Source organism: Salmo salar, chromosome ssa06 (genome assembly GCF_905237065.1).
Source record: "Salmo salar chromosome ssa06, Ssal_v3.1, whole genome shotgun sequence".
NCBI lineage: Eukaryota > Metazoa > Chordata > Actinopteri > Salmoniformes > Salmonidae > Salmo > Salmo salar.
This window is the reverse complement of record NC_059447.1, coordinates 51,383,843-51,399,685: the sequence shown is the minus strand read 5'-3', so window position 1 is coordinate 51,399,685 and position 15,843 is coordinate 51,383,843. Positions and strand designations below refer to the sequence as shown.

The following is a 15,843-nucleotide window of genomic DNA, read 5'->3' as shown; positions in this document are numbered from 1 at the left end:
AGAAGCCTGTGTTTCAGACAGAAGGAAGTGGATGGCTGCAAACTTTCTACTTTTAAACTCGGACAAAACAGAGATGCTTGTTCTAGGTCCCAAGAAACAAAGAGATCTTCTGTTGAATCTGACAATTAATCTTGATGGTTGTACAGTCGTCTCAAATAAAACTGTGAAGGACCTCGGCGTTACTCTGGACCCTGATCTCTCTTTTGAAGAACATATCAAGACTGTTTCAAGGACAGCTTTTTTCCCATCTACGTAACATTGCAAAAATCTGAAACTTTCTGTCCAGAAATGATGCAGAAAAATGTATCCATGCTTTTGTTACTTCTAGGTTGGACTACTGCAATGCTCTACTTTCCGGCTACCCGGATAAAGCACTAAATAAACTTCAGTTAGTGCTAAATACGGCTGCTAGAATCCTGACTAGAACCAAAACATTTGATCATATTACTCCAGTGCTAGCCTCCCTACACTGGCTTCCTGTTAAGGCAAGGGCTGATTTCAAGGTTTTTCTGCTAACCTACAAAGCATTACATGGGCTTGCTCCTACCTATCTTTCCGATTTGGTCCTGCCGTACATACCTACACGTACGCTACGGTCACAAGACGCAGGCCTCCTAATTGTCCCTAGAATTTCTAAGCAAACAGCTGGAGGCAGGGCTTTCTTCTATAGAGCTCCATTTTTATGGAATGGTCTGCCTACCCATGTGAGAGACGCAGACTCGGTCTCAACCTTTAAGTCTTTACTGAAGACTCATCTCTTCAGGGGGTCCTATGATTGAGTGTAGTCTGGCCCAGGAGTGTGAAGGTGAACGGAAAGGCTCTGGAGCAACGAACCGCCCTTGCTGTCTCTGCCTGGCCGGTTCCCCTCTCTCCACTGGGATTCTCTGCCTCTAACCCTATTACAGGGGCTGAGTCACTGGCTTACTGGTGTTCTTCCATGCCGTCCCCTAGGAGGGGTGCGTCACTTGAGTGGGTTGAGTCACTGACGTGGTCTTCCTGTCTGGGTTGGCGCCCCCCCCCCCTTGGGTTGTGCCGTGGCGGAGATCTTCGTGGGCTATACTCGCCCTTGTCTCAGGATGGTAAGTTGGTGGTTGAAGATATCCCTCTAGTGGTGTGGGGGCTGTGCTTTGACAAAGTGGGTGGGGTTATATCCTGCCTATTTGGCCCTGTCCGGGGTATCATCGGATGGGGCCACAGTGTCTCCTGACCCCTCCTGTCTCAGCCTCCAGTATTTATGCTGCAGTAGTTTATGTGTCGGGGGGCTAGGGTCAGTCTGTTATATCTGGAGTATTTCTCCTGTCTTATCCGGTGTCCTGTGTGAATTTAAGTATGCTCTCTCTAATTCTTTCTTTCTTTCTCTCTCTCTCTCGGAGGACCTGAGCCCTAGGACCATGCCTCAGGACTACCTGGCATGATGACTCCTTGCTGTCCCAGACCTGCTGTTTTCAACTCTCTAGAGACAGCAGGAGCGGAAGAGATACTCTCAATAATCGGCTATGAAAAGCCAACTGACATTTACTCTTGAGGTGCTAACTTGTTGCACCCTCGACAACTACTGTGATTATTATTATTTGACCATGCTGGTCATTTATGAACATTTGAACATCTTGGCCATGTCCTGTTATAATCTCCACCCCGCACAGCCAGAAGAGGACTGGCCACCCCTCATAGCCTGGTTCCTCTCTAGGTTTCTTCCTAGGTTTTGGTCTTTCTAGGGAGTTTTTCCTAGCCACCGTGCTTCTACACCTGCATTACTTGCTGTTTGGGGTTTTAGGCTGGGTTTCTGTACAGCACTTTGAGATATCAGTTGATGTAAGAAGGGCTATATAAAGAAATTTGATTTGATAATGAATTACACCCACCTGGTGTCCCAGGTCTAGATCAGTGCCTGATTAGAGGAGAACAATGAAGAAATGCAGTGGATCTGGCTTTGAGGCCCAGAGGTGAGTTTGAGGGTTATAGCTGTTCCTGCTCCTCACACTTCACCGTTTGAGTAATTGAATGAGGGGTTGTGTGTGTAGTTGGGTTTAGCTCGGCTATTAGACTACTCTTTAGTAAAGGTCGAATAGTCTATTGTTCAGCTATTAGCCCAACTATTAGCACAACCGAATGGCTCGCTTGTGGGCGTGCTGGCAGGATAGGGCAGCGTCTTCAGTTGCGCGTCAAGAATTCTGCATACAGTAGCACGTTTGTATGAAGGTGTGGTTAATCACAGGCAAATTGTTATATGCTATGGAGGTACATTTGTGTCGAGAGCAAAACCTTTATTTTCAAATAATTCTTCTGAAAGCACATTCCCGCCCCCGACACAAAAGGATGTCAAAGCGGACACCTACGAAGATGGCATCTCAGGTAAGCGGCACTGGGCTGTATTGACGCATCCTAAAAAATGACATGTGCTGCTTTAGATTGAACGGTCATATCTCAGTTATTGTTTTCTTTACTTTCAGAGAGCGAGCTGACCTGAGGACCAGGCAGTGGAAGCTTTATTGCTGGCATAAAAAGTGTCCATAACCAGAGGTAATTAAACTGTTCTGTTTTTTTTCTCCATGTCTGCCTGTCTTGTTGTACATGGAACCTGTCTCACATGCATGAATTACAAAACCCTTAAGATGTCAGCTGCTAATTTACTCCACATAAACACAGCCATTTTCACTGGACTATCTGTTGCTGCCAAGTCATGATTTCCCTGGGGGTTAGCCTCACAATAACCAAGTGGTGAGAAACACAGCCCTCTATATTTAAATATTTCAGGTACACTCTGAAAGAAGATACTGTGTGACGCAGACACCTGTTGGCATTATCCTCGTGGGTCTGTTTTTCAGCTTAAAGTACTCTGTAGCCACTAAATCCTCTAGGTTATATCAGCTGTTTTGGTGAACCCCTCCCGCATCTGAACTGGCTGACAGAGGGCACAGAATGATCATAGGTGAGATGTCACTTGATTGAGTCAACACAAAGTATTATTAAAGACATGCTTTACATTGAAATCCCAGAGTTAATGATCCAAGGTCAGTTTTGCATTTCACCTCCTGATTTAAGATGACTGACCATGTTAATCATGCTCTCTCGTCTGCAGGTATGTTTTGATGTGAGAGGAAGCCAGTCCCGTCACTGGCCCCCCCAAGGTTAGGAGACAGGTCATCACAATTGCGCTGAGAGAATATTAGGGTAGCACTGTCATCCATGAATCATATGCCGTCTGCCGCTGTTCTTACCTCGTCTTCTAATGCACACCATACGTGCATTGAAGTACAGATTTGCCTACCTTTATTTAACTAGGCAAGTCAGTTAATGACGGCCTTGTTCAGGGGCAGATTTTTACCTTGTCGGCTCGGGGATTCGATCTTGCAACCTTCCGGTTACTAGTCCAACGCTCTGGCCGCCCAAGATTGAACTTGCATTTTAATTGTATTATTATAAATACACTTCAATAAAGCATTTCATATTCTCCACTGGTTGAAATACTAGCCGGTGTCCTCAGATATGCATAGGGTTTTTTTCCCCCCTTTATATGAATTACAAATCAATCATGTTTAGTCTATTGCATAGTTACACAATGTGTAATCATTGATATCCCAGGAGCAGTAAACAGTTGAAGTGTAATACATGCATGCAGACACCGCATCATTTAAACAATGGCGTTTGATATGACTGAAAAAGAATCTGTCATACCTGAACCGCACATGATCAGTGAATATAGTCAATGTACAGGCTACAATATGGGGACTTGCATCCTTGGCACAATATATTCTACTCTAGGCTTCATAGATTGGTATGAACTTTACGTTTTAGGGTCCATACCCAGATCGGCTACATAGTCATTTTTAATCCGACACAATAAGCAAGTAAATAGTTAGCCAGCTAGATTCTTTACATCCACTGTTTCACAAGACAACAGCCTGGTTTGCTGGTTCTCAGGAGTCCCTAAAAAGACAAATTCATTCTCCTAACACTAGCTAATTTACCTTTGACAAAATATAGACGCACATTAACATATTCCTCTCAAATTGTACATTTGCTTGACTCGTTAAGACACCTTCCATCTGTTTTGTCAGCCAGCTTCGTTGAACGCCACAAGGCAAGGGTGGCTCGCGTCAAAATTCGTCTTTGGAACGATTGGTCATAACAAAACCTTGGGACCCAAATGCATAATGAGTGCGCCAACTCCCCCTTGTGGTGGTCTGGAGCAATGAAGCTGGGTACCTCTAAGTCCCGCAACTTTTAAAGGAGGAACCACTGTCTCTTCACAGTCCCCGCTGTTCCGTAAGGTGTTTCTTTGAATCTGATCCTGAGATTGTGAAGAGACCTGTGGTGGCATATGCATGGGTAGTTTTAAAAAACAGACAGCTCGGTACATTCAGCTTGTCAACACTTCTTACAAAAACAAGTAGTGATGAAGTCAAGCTCTTCCCATTTGAGATTGACATGCATATCATTAATAAAGAAATGTCCATATTTGGATGGAAACCAAGCTAGTGAGAGGTATCAAGGAAAGTTGTAATTTCAGTTGAAAATTAACACCGCTGCGCTCCCTGGGGCCTGCATCCAACCACAGCCCTGCTGGCAAACCACCATCTGCTATAACATTGAGTCAGTTCTTCCTACTGGACATTGGAAAGCTTTTGTTTTCACACCTATTGTTTGTCCTAGACGGGAAATTAGTGTGCAACACTTATCTCCGGTGGATGGTTCAGAGTTCCATGCTTACAAAAGGGTTGATTGATACACGTCAGATGACAAGCCTACTACGTCCACTAAAGTACATGCGCCGTGGTGTTAAATGCAAATCAGATACAATTAAGGTAGCTCCAACGGTTAGGATTGTTGCCGCGCAAGTAAAGCAAACTTAATTGTTATATAGAACACTTTATTTGACATGTTAGAACAAGACATTACACCCAAAGAATGTATCCAGAAGAAACATATAAATGATGTTCCTCAAAGAGGTCTTTGACATGTCGTTGACCTGTTGAGAGAGAGAGAGAGAGAGAACCCATTAGTTCAGTTATGGTCTGACAGGGTCTGAAAAGCATAAAACAAGACCGACCTCTTTTCGGGTTGTCCTGATTCACACATTGTCCACTACAGGGGCCACCAGTGGGACTACTGGCATCACAGATGACCACGTCACAATGGACAAAGACCTAGGAATCAAAGATTTTAAAAAAGGGATGATTGCCAGTCAAACAAAATTAACCAATAAAGATTGGGTGAACTTTGTTACCTGGCCCCTCGGCTCAACCGCATCCTCAGCGAAGGAAAACATATGGACCTCAAAGCGTTTGACGTGAGGGGGGAAGTGGACCCTGGCATCAGCTACCACCGGGTGGAAGACCACACGGTATGGATCCTCCGGGTTCTCACAGCTGCCAGTGTAGAGAGAGGGACTAAGTTAGGCACAAGAAAACGCTGTAAACCCCAACCGCCTTGTGTACGAAGTCTTATGGTGGTGTCACGACTGTCCTGTGAGGATCAGATCAATTTACAGGAGAAGTGGGTTCTTTCTCCCCCTCCAGTATGAACTAAAGGAATGTCTTTGTTAACAGGCTTTTCCCTTTGTCTTGAAAAAAGACAATTCTACATCCAACATGTATATTCAATTACATTGACATGAATGCATTCTCATGTGGTGAGATCTAAATGATCCAGAATGGTCAGACTACCTGAATATTGATCGTGGTTTAACCAAAAGTTGCCGAATATACAGTCGGTATCATCAACAACGCAATCATTTGAATTAAGAATTTCATGCAATTCTTCCGCTGTCGGAAAAATTGGTCACACAAAATAAATTCTACACCCACGGCATCGGATTCACACGTGGAGGACTTCTGTGAAGGGAGCAGCTCTACTATACAAAGTAACCGACGCATTGACAGTTTAGGCACACTTTTTAATTTGCATCTTTGGGAGGTTTCTTGTTTAACTGCCAGATATTAGCAAAAAGGGATTTGTGAAGAGAGACAAACGCCCACACCAGTACAAATCCACTTGATCTGACAGACGATGGCCAGAGCTTTCTCAGGATTTTGCACAACGATTTAAGCCAAGTATGATATAGTTGCACTTGAAGTGACAAATCTGAACTGCCCATTTCATGCACATGTGGTGTCTTTTCCTATGATATACAAAACATTTTCACACTGCTACCATTTAGTAAACAGCTGCAAAGTTACTCCCGTGACAGATGAGCCTTGTGTCCACATGGCCGCCGGAGCAAATTAAAATAGGGGTGCCAAATTTAAGTTTTTGCGACCATTTCCTAAAAACGGCAAAATTGCATGATTTGATAGCGTTTTGCAAACCCGATCCCCCAAATGAATGGTTTTGACCAATAAAGTTGCTTCACTACACTGCATCCAGTTACTGAAAAGGCACCCGCAAAATAAAGTGTCATTTGCCCATCTACCAAAGGTTGCAGTGTCCATTAAAATGTAGAAAAGTCATCTTTCAATATAGTTACCCAATTTCAATTCTTGAGATAAGATGGCAAAGTTAAAAATAGGCCAGCGGTTTCCATCTGTGGCGAAGTGCTCACCCAAATCAATGCTTATGACAAACCCAGCCAGCTACTCTTTTGAGTACTGTGCTGTAACATTTTTTTAGCTAGCAAGATGCTGCCACACTTGACCGTGGTATTTGTTCATGTTTAGCAACTCCCAATTAGCTCATTCCCCAGGTACAGGGAATTACATTGAAAGTGGCATCAACTTCTGGGGATCCTTTCAACTGATCCTATTCAGTTTCAAACATTAACTTCCATGCTGCACAGGCGTGTGAACCATCCTTTATGTTTAGTGCAATAACTGTTTTAAACGCAAGAGGTCACAATTCAACCCAAAACCAATCGGAAAGGCAAGCTAAGCTTGCCAGCCGCTCTTGATTTCCATTCGACTGACCATCAGTTCGGCACAACACTGAACTGTAGCAAACCAAAAGGATAACATTGAGTAAAAAGGTGTAGGTACAGGTAACGCCAACATAGTGTCTTAACCTTTTCACACGCGAGTTCCAAATATCTTCAACAGTCGCCCCAGTGGGAGTTTAGTTTATGCACGTGATGTCAGAATGCACTCACTGTTCCAAAATGTGGACAGATGACCTCAAACCAAGGCACACTACCTGGCAATTTTCTATAGGCCCTTTCAACGTCTAACTTTGCCTCATTAATTCACAAAAGTAGCCCATTTCACGAGCCGGCCAAACTTTCCTTCAAGAGAAAGCCCAAGCATACAGACATTTGCACATCTAGTCAGAACAGGCCTGGCACATTTATTGCATTCCTATCAAAGTGCCTTATTTTCTGTGTAACGCATTGTCCTTTCTACTGTAGCATACCGTAAGTATAATGTACTTAACGTTTTATTCAGACAATGCGGTTTAGAGTCGTTTGTTGCATCATACGTTCTGTTCCAATGGTACGCTGCAGGGACCCCTCAGTGATAACAAACATGTGATCGTACGCGTAAAAAAATGGTTAATAGGGCCACCACGAACCACAATAGCTTCAATGCACCTTGGCATAGATTCTACAAGTGTCTTGAACGCAACACCATTCTTCCACGAGAAATTCCATCTTTTGTTGATGGTGATGTGAAACGCCGTCTCAGGCCCCACGCCAGAATCTCCCATACGTGTTAATTAAATTGGGTGGAGATCTGGTGACAGACCGCATACATTGTTTTAATGCTCAAACCATTGTGACCACTCATGACCTACGGATGGGGGCATAGCCACGGTAGCCAAAGTAAATGGCCTGCCAAGCATGATCGGTTGCTAATTACTCAGGAACCACACCTGTGGAATAACACTTGTTTAGGCCCAAAAAACAACAAGTTACCCATTAATGATGAGATTCCACCGGGGTCGGGAGTCGCGGTCCTCGTTGAGGGTGGCCCAGCAGTGGTCAAGCATCAGCGCAACCTTGGGGTCAGAGGACCTGGTCAGCTCCACCTCAAAGTGCAGAGGCTGTTTCAGGTATTTCACCACTGGATAGTCCTCCTCCTGGTAGAACGTGTTATACGAGGCGTCTGGAACACAGGACGAGACAACCGGGGTCGTGTTCAGTGGGCACAAAACAGCGAGGTACCATCTGAACTTGTCCATTGAGAAAGGCTCGTTTATCATATCCTGTTGTGCCGCGATGAACACTAATCACTTATAGCAAACGCTACTAGTAATATATCATATTTGTGCACGCTTACCCTGAGCGAGTCTCATTCTGACCATTAGTCGACCCGTCCCAGTCTCGGCAAAAGGCTCGTTGTCACGCGGCCTGGTGAGGAAGGCCAATGTGCGAGTGATGTTGACCACATAGTAGCAGGAAACCTTTAACCTAAAAAGAGGGATGTAGGCAACTTCAAGCAGTGGAGTGGACACACTGGTAGTAGAGGCACAAGTATTGAGCAATTGGTGAAGGAAGAAAAAACAACTATAAAAATCTAATAGCTACAATTGTGATGCGTAATGCACTCACTGATATTCGTCCTCTGAAGACGTCGTGGCATTCAGCTTCACCTCAAGTTCATCTGGCAAGGAGATTTCGTTCTCATACAGCATCACATTGTTGATAAACTATGTAGTAGAGGGGAATTGACTTATTACAGCCTGCAGAAGCAAACAGTCCGTAAATACACAGTACCCATCACCTCAGGGTAATAGTCATTTTACCTTCCTGGTGGTGCCACAGGAGTTGACAGTGAAGTGGAAGTAGGCGAAGCGATCGTCGCTGTAGGTGGGACCACAGGCGGGGTCGCTCAGGGTCAGTTGACCGGGGTTCAGATTGGGAGCAGACTCCACCTTCACCGCCAGCGCAGTCATCGTCCCATTAGAGAAACACTCTTGGAGGGGGGGCAAAAGACATGTAGCTATCAGACCTGGATTCTGTGTTAATTGAGCTTGCCAAGCACAGTAGAACCAATGGAATAGCACCAAAAGTGCAAACCATGCCCATCTGGCACTACTATTAGACTCAGTATTTCCAAGGAACCCAGGTTTGGTAACCATGTCATACGACTATTTATCGGAAGTAATTGTTTGAGAACCAACCAGTCAGCGTTTTGAGGAAGCTGCAAGCCAGGGAAAAGTATTTGATGGTCATGTTGTTGTAAGGATTCAACAGAGCCACATCCAGTCTGCTCCTGACAGAGGACGAGTGAACCGACTGGGAACCAGTGGGAGAGTTCATTAGTCCAATATTGTATACAGGGTAAGGAAAGCGAGGCTAGCTGCAGCAATTTAGGTTAACATGTTTTGGGAGAGCATCGTACCTCAAACACTGCGTCCGGCGAAGAGAAGGGCAACGTGATGGTGAAGTCTGCGTCGCCCTCTGTTAAATACTGTTGAGCAAGCTCATGGTTAAGCAGCCGCTTGCCAACCAAGACCACGAAAAAGGGCTCTTGGTTGCTGTAGTCCACAGTGATGTGGAAGTTCTCCTGATCACAGTTGCCAGTGACTGAGGGTGGCACTACAAGGACAAACAGGGTTGTGTTCATTAAGCACAAAAAACAGGACTTGAACTTGTCCAAGAAGAAACCCTTGTTTTCGGTTGCAAAATCTTTTGCTACGGTGGGACTGAATAAACACGATCCTGGAAAATCAGGAACAGGACACTGGGTCCAAATACTCTAAAGCTTAACATTTTCTTTGTAGAGAGACCGCGTAGGAAAAGCCTACAGTATGGCTAGTTGGGCTCTCAAGTCCACCATGTGGCTTTCACTGCCAATTTCCTTTCAGGGCAATCATTAACGAGAGGAAACCATTCAACAGTAGTTTGGCGTAGTCCAGTTACATACCAATGTCCAGCAGTACAGCGTCCACAACGGCAGAGTGAGAGAAAGGAGCGTACTCTGGAAAGACGACCAGGCCGTAGATCAGCTGAAGAGTGAAGGTTGTGACACCTTGTTCCACCCTTTTCTGTAGTGAAGTTAAAAGCATCATTGTTGTAACAGAACTCTAGTCAACATCAAGTGACAACCAAGCACATATGGGGACTATTAAAACAATGTTGCCCTCATTCCTCTAAATCAAGCACTATTGGCAAGTGAATGCATACAACTGCCAAAATAATGGAAACACTTGAGTAAATGAGGGATACAAAGTACATTTGCACCATCATTTCTATTTTGTTGGTGGCCCACTTATTAGGGCATGTAGCGTGTGGCTTTGCATTTAACAGAAACACACCTCCTTAAAGACCACCGGGTCTGAGAAGGGCACCTCCATCCTGAAGGTCTTCAAGGTGTTGTCCAGGGATCTCTGCTCCTGAACATTGAAGCCTCTGGCGTTGCACTCTGCAACAGTTAGCACCATGGTGGGAAAGGTGATGTTCAGCAGCTCCACATCAAGGTTGAAGGTCCCCAACTCAAGCACAAACACTGCCTGCTCAGGAACCGTGTCTAAGGGCGTGTCTGTTCATTGGCAAACATTTTGAAATGCGGTACAATGGAAGTCGAAAATGGACATTTGTTATTGGAGAAGTCCGGGTATTGCCTCCCCGTTTCAGTCTTGTGCCTAATGAACAACCCAGGCATCCCAAATTACCATAGGCACCATTTAACTAAACCAGACTCACAGTTGCGAACTTGTGGAGGCCTGGCCATCGGAGGTGTTGTGATAGGGAAGAGGACTTTGTATCTGGTGTCCTCGTGTGCGACCTCCTCGATCCACAGCAACTCAAGCATGGGCTCAATGGTGTAAGTGACAAAGTACTTGTCATCCTGAATATGGCTCTGTAAGGGAGACGAGTGATGCATTCAGGCTGTAATACACAATTGGAGTGCCAAAACAGGTTTTTAAAAAAAGCCTACCGGTTATCTGTGTGGTTTGTCCTCCAGCCGCTCGTAATTTAAAGACAAAATATCCAAAGGAAAGTATTGTTTACCAGACTTTAGAGAGCTGGTAGGTATATGGTTGTCAACTTGCATTTTCAAAGCAACCGACACGCAAATGTAAACAGTAGCCGAGTGTAACCGAGCGTTGCTTGCATTCAGTTGCCAGTGGCAAAGCTACCGGCTCCCTAAAAAGCCTGGTAAACAATACTTTAGTGTGGATATTGGTCTCAAATTTCAAGCGGTAGAGTATGTTTAAATGTAATTTTATGCAACATTCACACGATTTTGCAATCCAATGTGTCAGGCTGTATACACACCCACCGATCCATTGTATATTAGCCTGATTAAGCAGACAATTGCTCAATAAGAAACATTTTACACAAGACAACGTTTCTAGGAGTTTACCCATGAGAGATGGCAAAGGGTTACTGCAAAGCACTGACAACTGCTGCTGTAAAAAGGGCTCTACAAATAGATTTGACTTAGAAATTAAACAGGAACATTTTAGTCATCCAACACTGACCTTGAAATAGCCGCCAACCGCCCCCACCGGAATTTCAACAATAATATGAGCCTCTGTGACTAAAACCGAGTAGTTTCTGGCAGCCATTTCCTCAGTGTCCAGCCTCTTAGCGTCAATTCCCATGTACACCTCCAACATGGTGAAGGCATCAGAGGAGAAAAGTGGGTCGATGTGCTTGGGCATGTACCAGGTGATCACTTCTGGAGTAAAGGCCACTGCCCCTGCAGTGAAACAAGAAGCCAAGTGCACATCATAACAGAACATTTTGCAACTGAAAACAAATGTGCCATTATTGAAAAAAAGTTCATCCCATTCAAAGACATTGTCCCAACTGAACACTACATAACACAAACGAAAGTCTTGTCTGGAGCCAATTAAGAAATGGGTTTATAGGTTCTTAAATTTGCCAAGTTAGTCCATTATTTCACACTCAACCTGGTGTTGGACAAACAGCCGTGGCATCTACGCGAGTCACCAGCCACTTCTGCTCAAAGAAGGTTGAGGTTGAGAGCACCCGCATCGGAACCCCAGCTACCTGTTCAGGGGGCAACCACACCAGGGCCGTGTTCAGTAGGGCACACCGTATTAACAATATGTTGCAGAGTTCAGGTAGGGCCACCGTTTGCTCTACTGAACATGACCCAGTTCATGGAGGAAGTGAGCTTACATTCTGGAGGTATGTCTCCTCTGCATTATGAGGGCTTCTTAACACCAGCCGTGTGGGAGTGTTGGCTATTGCATAGCCCTTTCTTTGGACCTCATCCACATTCATGACCTTCTTGCTAGGACTAAAAACGACTGCTGTCATTTTGTATCCTGAAGCAACAGCCTGTCTCAGGAAATGGAAACGTGAATTAAACAAACGCACATTTTGTTTAGCGCCATCCTGTCATTTTGTAGTGAAATTACAGAAACATGGCTACCTCAGCTCCTCTCCTTGCTTTCGGGCCTCCAGTGGGCTGTTCAGGGACGGTTTGGATGTCTGGAAGAGTCCTTCTGACAGACACCTAGAGAAGAAAGGCCATTATTCCCTATGCATTTTCTCCCTCCCATACAATAGGAACGCAATCTGTCCACTCGCCTCCTTAAATGCACTGAGAATAGGCCAAGATTCCTCGCCGCTAAAGTTGTCCTATGTGCATTTTGAAGAGGCGAGAGGAATTGAGAGACGGTCAAGACACAGAAGAAATGAAACACTGGACAATTGTAGCTCTAGACAGATCATTTAAGCTCCACTGTAAACATCTCCGTTGGGGCATGCTCTGCTCACTTGCCTCCATGTAGTTGCGGTCGCACAGAATCTCTCGGGAGGTCCAGGGGTGTAGCTACAGGTTTTGCCCACTCTATACACAGGGTCTTCAGTCATGTGGTTTCCTGGCAGCCTGAACTGCATGACCAAGCTGAACATCTTATCATCCTAAAATTAAGGGGGAAAAAAAAAAAGCCTCATTATATAGCAGAAAACAAATAATTCAGTTGACATTCATGCAAGTTAGAGACTGTGGCTATATGAATGCAGCTGCCACTGTATTGAAGCCACACTACAGGAGAAGAGCTCAGTAGTACACATCACTGCAGTCTGTATCAGAAAGTTGGCTGGCCCTCCATAAACTTCTGCTGTACCTTACTTCATCGTTAACTTAGAAGTAAGAGATACCAGACCCAGTCTCAGGGGTGGCTAACTATGGAGATCCACAGAGTTAAGTAAAACTGCTTAAATGTTTCTGGCACCGTACTTCTAATAACCTCCATGCTCTACGGCAACTCAGGCTGATTGAGGACCTTTTTACTGAAGAAAGTGTTTGTTTTCAATTATTTCATCTAGTGATGCAAATATTGACTTGTATCTTTGTGTATACAGGGCTCATCTGTAAAAGAGCCTGGCCTCAGCATGACTCCGTGTCAAAGGTTAAATAAAATGACGTTGTTACATTACGGGGTTGCAATTGCAGTGACACTGAAAGGCAAACTGTCCATTTGAAGTTAGAGCAAACACTACAGTGCTTAGGGTTACCATGGTCTGGGAAAAGCAGTTTTGAAGAGAAGCAAAAAATATGGCATTCCCCATTGGGTCAAATTTAAAGCTGAATCCACACTGAGTAGCAAGGCCAGGCGTCAGGTTTATGATTTGTGTGTCATCTGGAAGGGATGGAGATGGTGTGAACACAACAGTTGACAAACAATATCAATCCATGAATTATGAAAAGGAGAGAAAGAGAATCATACGAGACAAACTCACTGAAGACAGCGTCGACCTCTTCAAAAAGAGGAGCTACACTCAGACGAATAACGTTACCAAGGCATTCAGCATTGAGGTCATCTGGAATGGGAAAGCTTAGTTAAAAATCTAAAAGATATTGTCAAACGCTTAGTGCTTGAATTTGCAGGGTGCAAAATGCATACTTATAGAAGGCGTCTGTTGTGCTTGTATGCCCACAGCTGCCATCAATAGGCAAAACAACCTGTAAGGCATTTGACAAATTATTATGATTGATTGATTAAAAAAGGAGGAAGAAGACAACTCAAATGTTTGCGTCGCATAAGACTCTTCTAGGCCTGCTACTACTTACCCTGAGCCAAGGAAATTAACCATTGTAGAACAGAACTGTTTTGATGAAATACACAGCTACAGAATCTAATATTTGACCCAAGGTGTGCAGCCTACAGCCCAGGGGTATTCTACTTTTACCCTATGACAAAGGCTTCCCACACTCAGTCACCTGAACCCCAAAGGGCTGCACATTTTCTTTTTATTCCCCTAGCCCTACAAAGCTGATTCAAATAATCAACTAATCATCAAGCTTTGTTAATCTGAATCAGCTGTGTAGTGTTAGGACAAAAACCTAAATGCACACCAAGTTTGGGAAACGCTGCCCTACGAGCCTGCTGGTTTTCTGTTCTAACTGATAATTGAGGAAAATAAGAACAATCCGAAATTTCTTTTTGATACTGTCGCAAAGCTAACTAAAAAGCAGCATTCCCCTAGAGAGGATGGCTTTCACTTCAGCGGTAATAAATTCATGAACTTCTTTGAGGAAAAGATCATGATCATTAGAAAGCAAATTACGCACTCCTCTTTAAATCTGCGTATTCCTCCCAAAGCTCCGTTGTCCTGAGTCTGCACAACTCTGCCAGGACCTAGGATCAAGGGAGACACTAAAGTGTTTTAGTACTATATCTCTTGACACAATGATGAAAATAATCATGGCCTCTAAACCTTCAAGCTGCATACTGGACCCTATTCCAACTAAACTACTGAAAGAGCTGCTTCCTGTGCTTGGCCCTCCTATGTTGAACATAATAAACGGCTCTCTAACCACCGGATGTGTACCAAACTCACTAAAAGTGGCAGTAATAAAGCCTCTCTTGAAAAAGCCAAATCTTGACCCAGAAAATATAAAAAACGAATCGGCCTATATCGAATCTTCCATTCCTCTCAGAAAAAGCTGTTGCGCAGCAACTCACTGCCTTCCTAAAGACAAACAACGTATACGAAACGCTTCAGTCTGGTTTTGGACCCCATCATAGCACTGAGACTGCACTTGTGAAGGTGGTAAATGACGTTTTAATGGCATCAGACCGAGGCTCTGCATCTGTCCTCGTGCTCCTAGATCTTAGTGCTGCTTTTGATACCATCGATCACCACATTCTTTTGGAGCGATTGGAAACCCAAATTGCTCTACACGGACAAGTTCTGGCCTGGTTTAGATCTCATCTGTCGGAAAGATAGCAGTTTGCCTCTGAATGGTTTGTCCTCTGACAAATCAACTGTACATTTCGGTGTTCCTCAAGGTTCCGTTTTAGGACCACTATTGTTTTCACTATATATTTTACCTCTTGGGGATGTCATTCGAAAACATAATGTTAAATTTCACTGCTATGCGGATGACACACAGCTGTACATTTCAAAGAAACATGGTGAAGCCCCAAAATTGCCCTCGCTAGAAGCCTGTGTTTCAGACAGAAGGAAGTGGATGGCTGCAAACTTTCTACTTTTAAACTCGGACAAAACAGAGATGCTTGTTCTAGGTCCCAAGAAACAAAGAGATCTTCTGTTGAATCTGACAATTAATCTTGATGGTTGTACAGTCGTCTCAAATAAAACTGTGAAGGACCTCGGCGTTACTCTGGACCCTGATCTCTCTTTTGAAGAACATATCAAGACTGTTTCAAGGACAGCTTTTTTCCCATCTACGTAACATTGCAAAAATCTGAAACTTTCTGTCCAGAAATGATGCAGAAAAATGTATCCATGCTTTTGTTACTTCTAGGTTGGACTACTGCAATGCTCTACTTTCCGGCTACCCGGATAAAGCACTAAATAAACTTCAGTTAGTGCTAAATACGGCTGCTAGAATCCTGACTAGAACCAAAACATTTGATCATATTACTCCAGTGCTAGCCTCCCTACACTGGCTTCCTGTTAAGGCAAGGGCTGATTTCAAGGTTTTTCTGCTAACCTACAAAGCATTACATGGGCTTGCT

The 15,843-nt window shown here is 44.2% G+C and overlaps 1 protein-coding gene across 2 annotated transcripts; it reads right to left on the bottom strand.

Annotated features, from left to right (window-relative positions):
• Positions 1-4,853: 4,853 nt before the first annotated feature.
• Positions 4,854-14,085, bottom strand: LOC106599932 (uncharacterized). Of its 2 annotated transcripts, none has more exons than XM_045720693.1 (21): positions 13,929-14,085; positions 13,762-13,820; positions 13,598-13,678; positions 13,373-13,497; positions 12,633-12,775; positions 12,282-12,365; positions 12,026-12,187; positions 11,794-11,893; positions 11,359-11,579; positions 10,577-10,733; positions 10,189-10,412; positions 9,798-9,918; positions 9,273-9,469; positions 9,052-9,166; positions 8,674-8,843; positions 8,480-8,577; positions 8,208-8,338; positions 7,844-8,033; positions 5,228-5,369; positions 5,051-5,147; positions 4,854-4,969 (listed from the first exon to the last, which is right to left on the bottom strand). In XM_045720693.1, exons 5-21 carry the CDS (start codon positions 12,636-12,638, stop codon positions 4,896-4,898), a joined length of 2,289 nt encoding a protein of 762 aa, XP_045576649.1. In that variant the 5' UTR covers positions 12,639-12,775; positions 13,373-13,497; positions 13,598-13,678; positions 13,762-13,820; positions 13,929-14,085; the 3' UTR covers positions 4,854-4,895. The 2 variants fall into 2 exon arrangements, with proteins under 2 accessions (XP_045576649.1, XP_045576650.1); XM_045720694.1 differs by having other exon boundaries at positions 10,189-10,400.
• Between the last annotated feature and the right edge of the window lie 1,758 nt (positions 14,086-15,843).

Bases quoted from the DNA above. Each gene is read 5' to 3' on its own strand.
- LOC106599932 (XM_045720693.1), bottom strand. The intron at 10,734-11,358 runs GTCAGTGTTGGA...TCTCCCTTACAG, and splicing joins CGGTTGGCGGCTATTTCAAG to AGCCATATTCAGGATGACAA. The intron at 9,470-9,797 runs GTATGTAACTGG...TTGTCCTTGTAG, and splicing joins CGCTGTACTGCTGGACATTG to TGCCACCCTCAGTCACTGGC.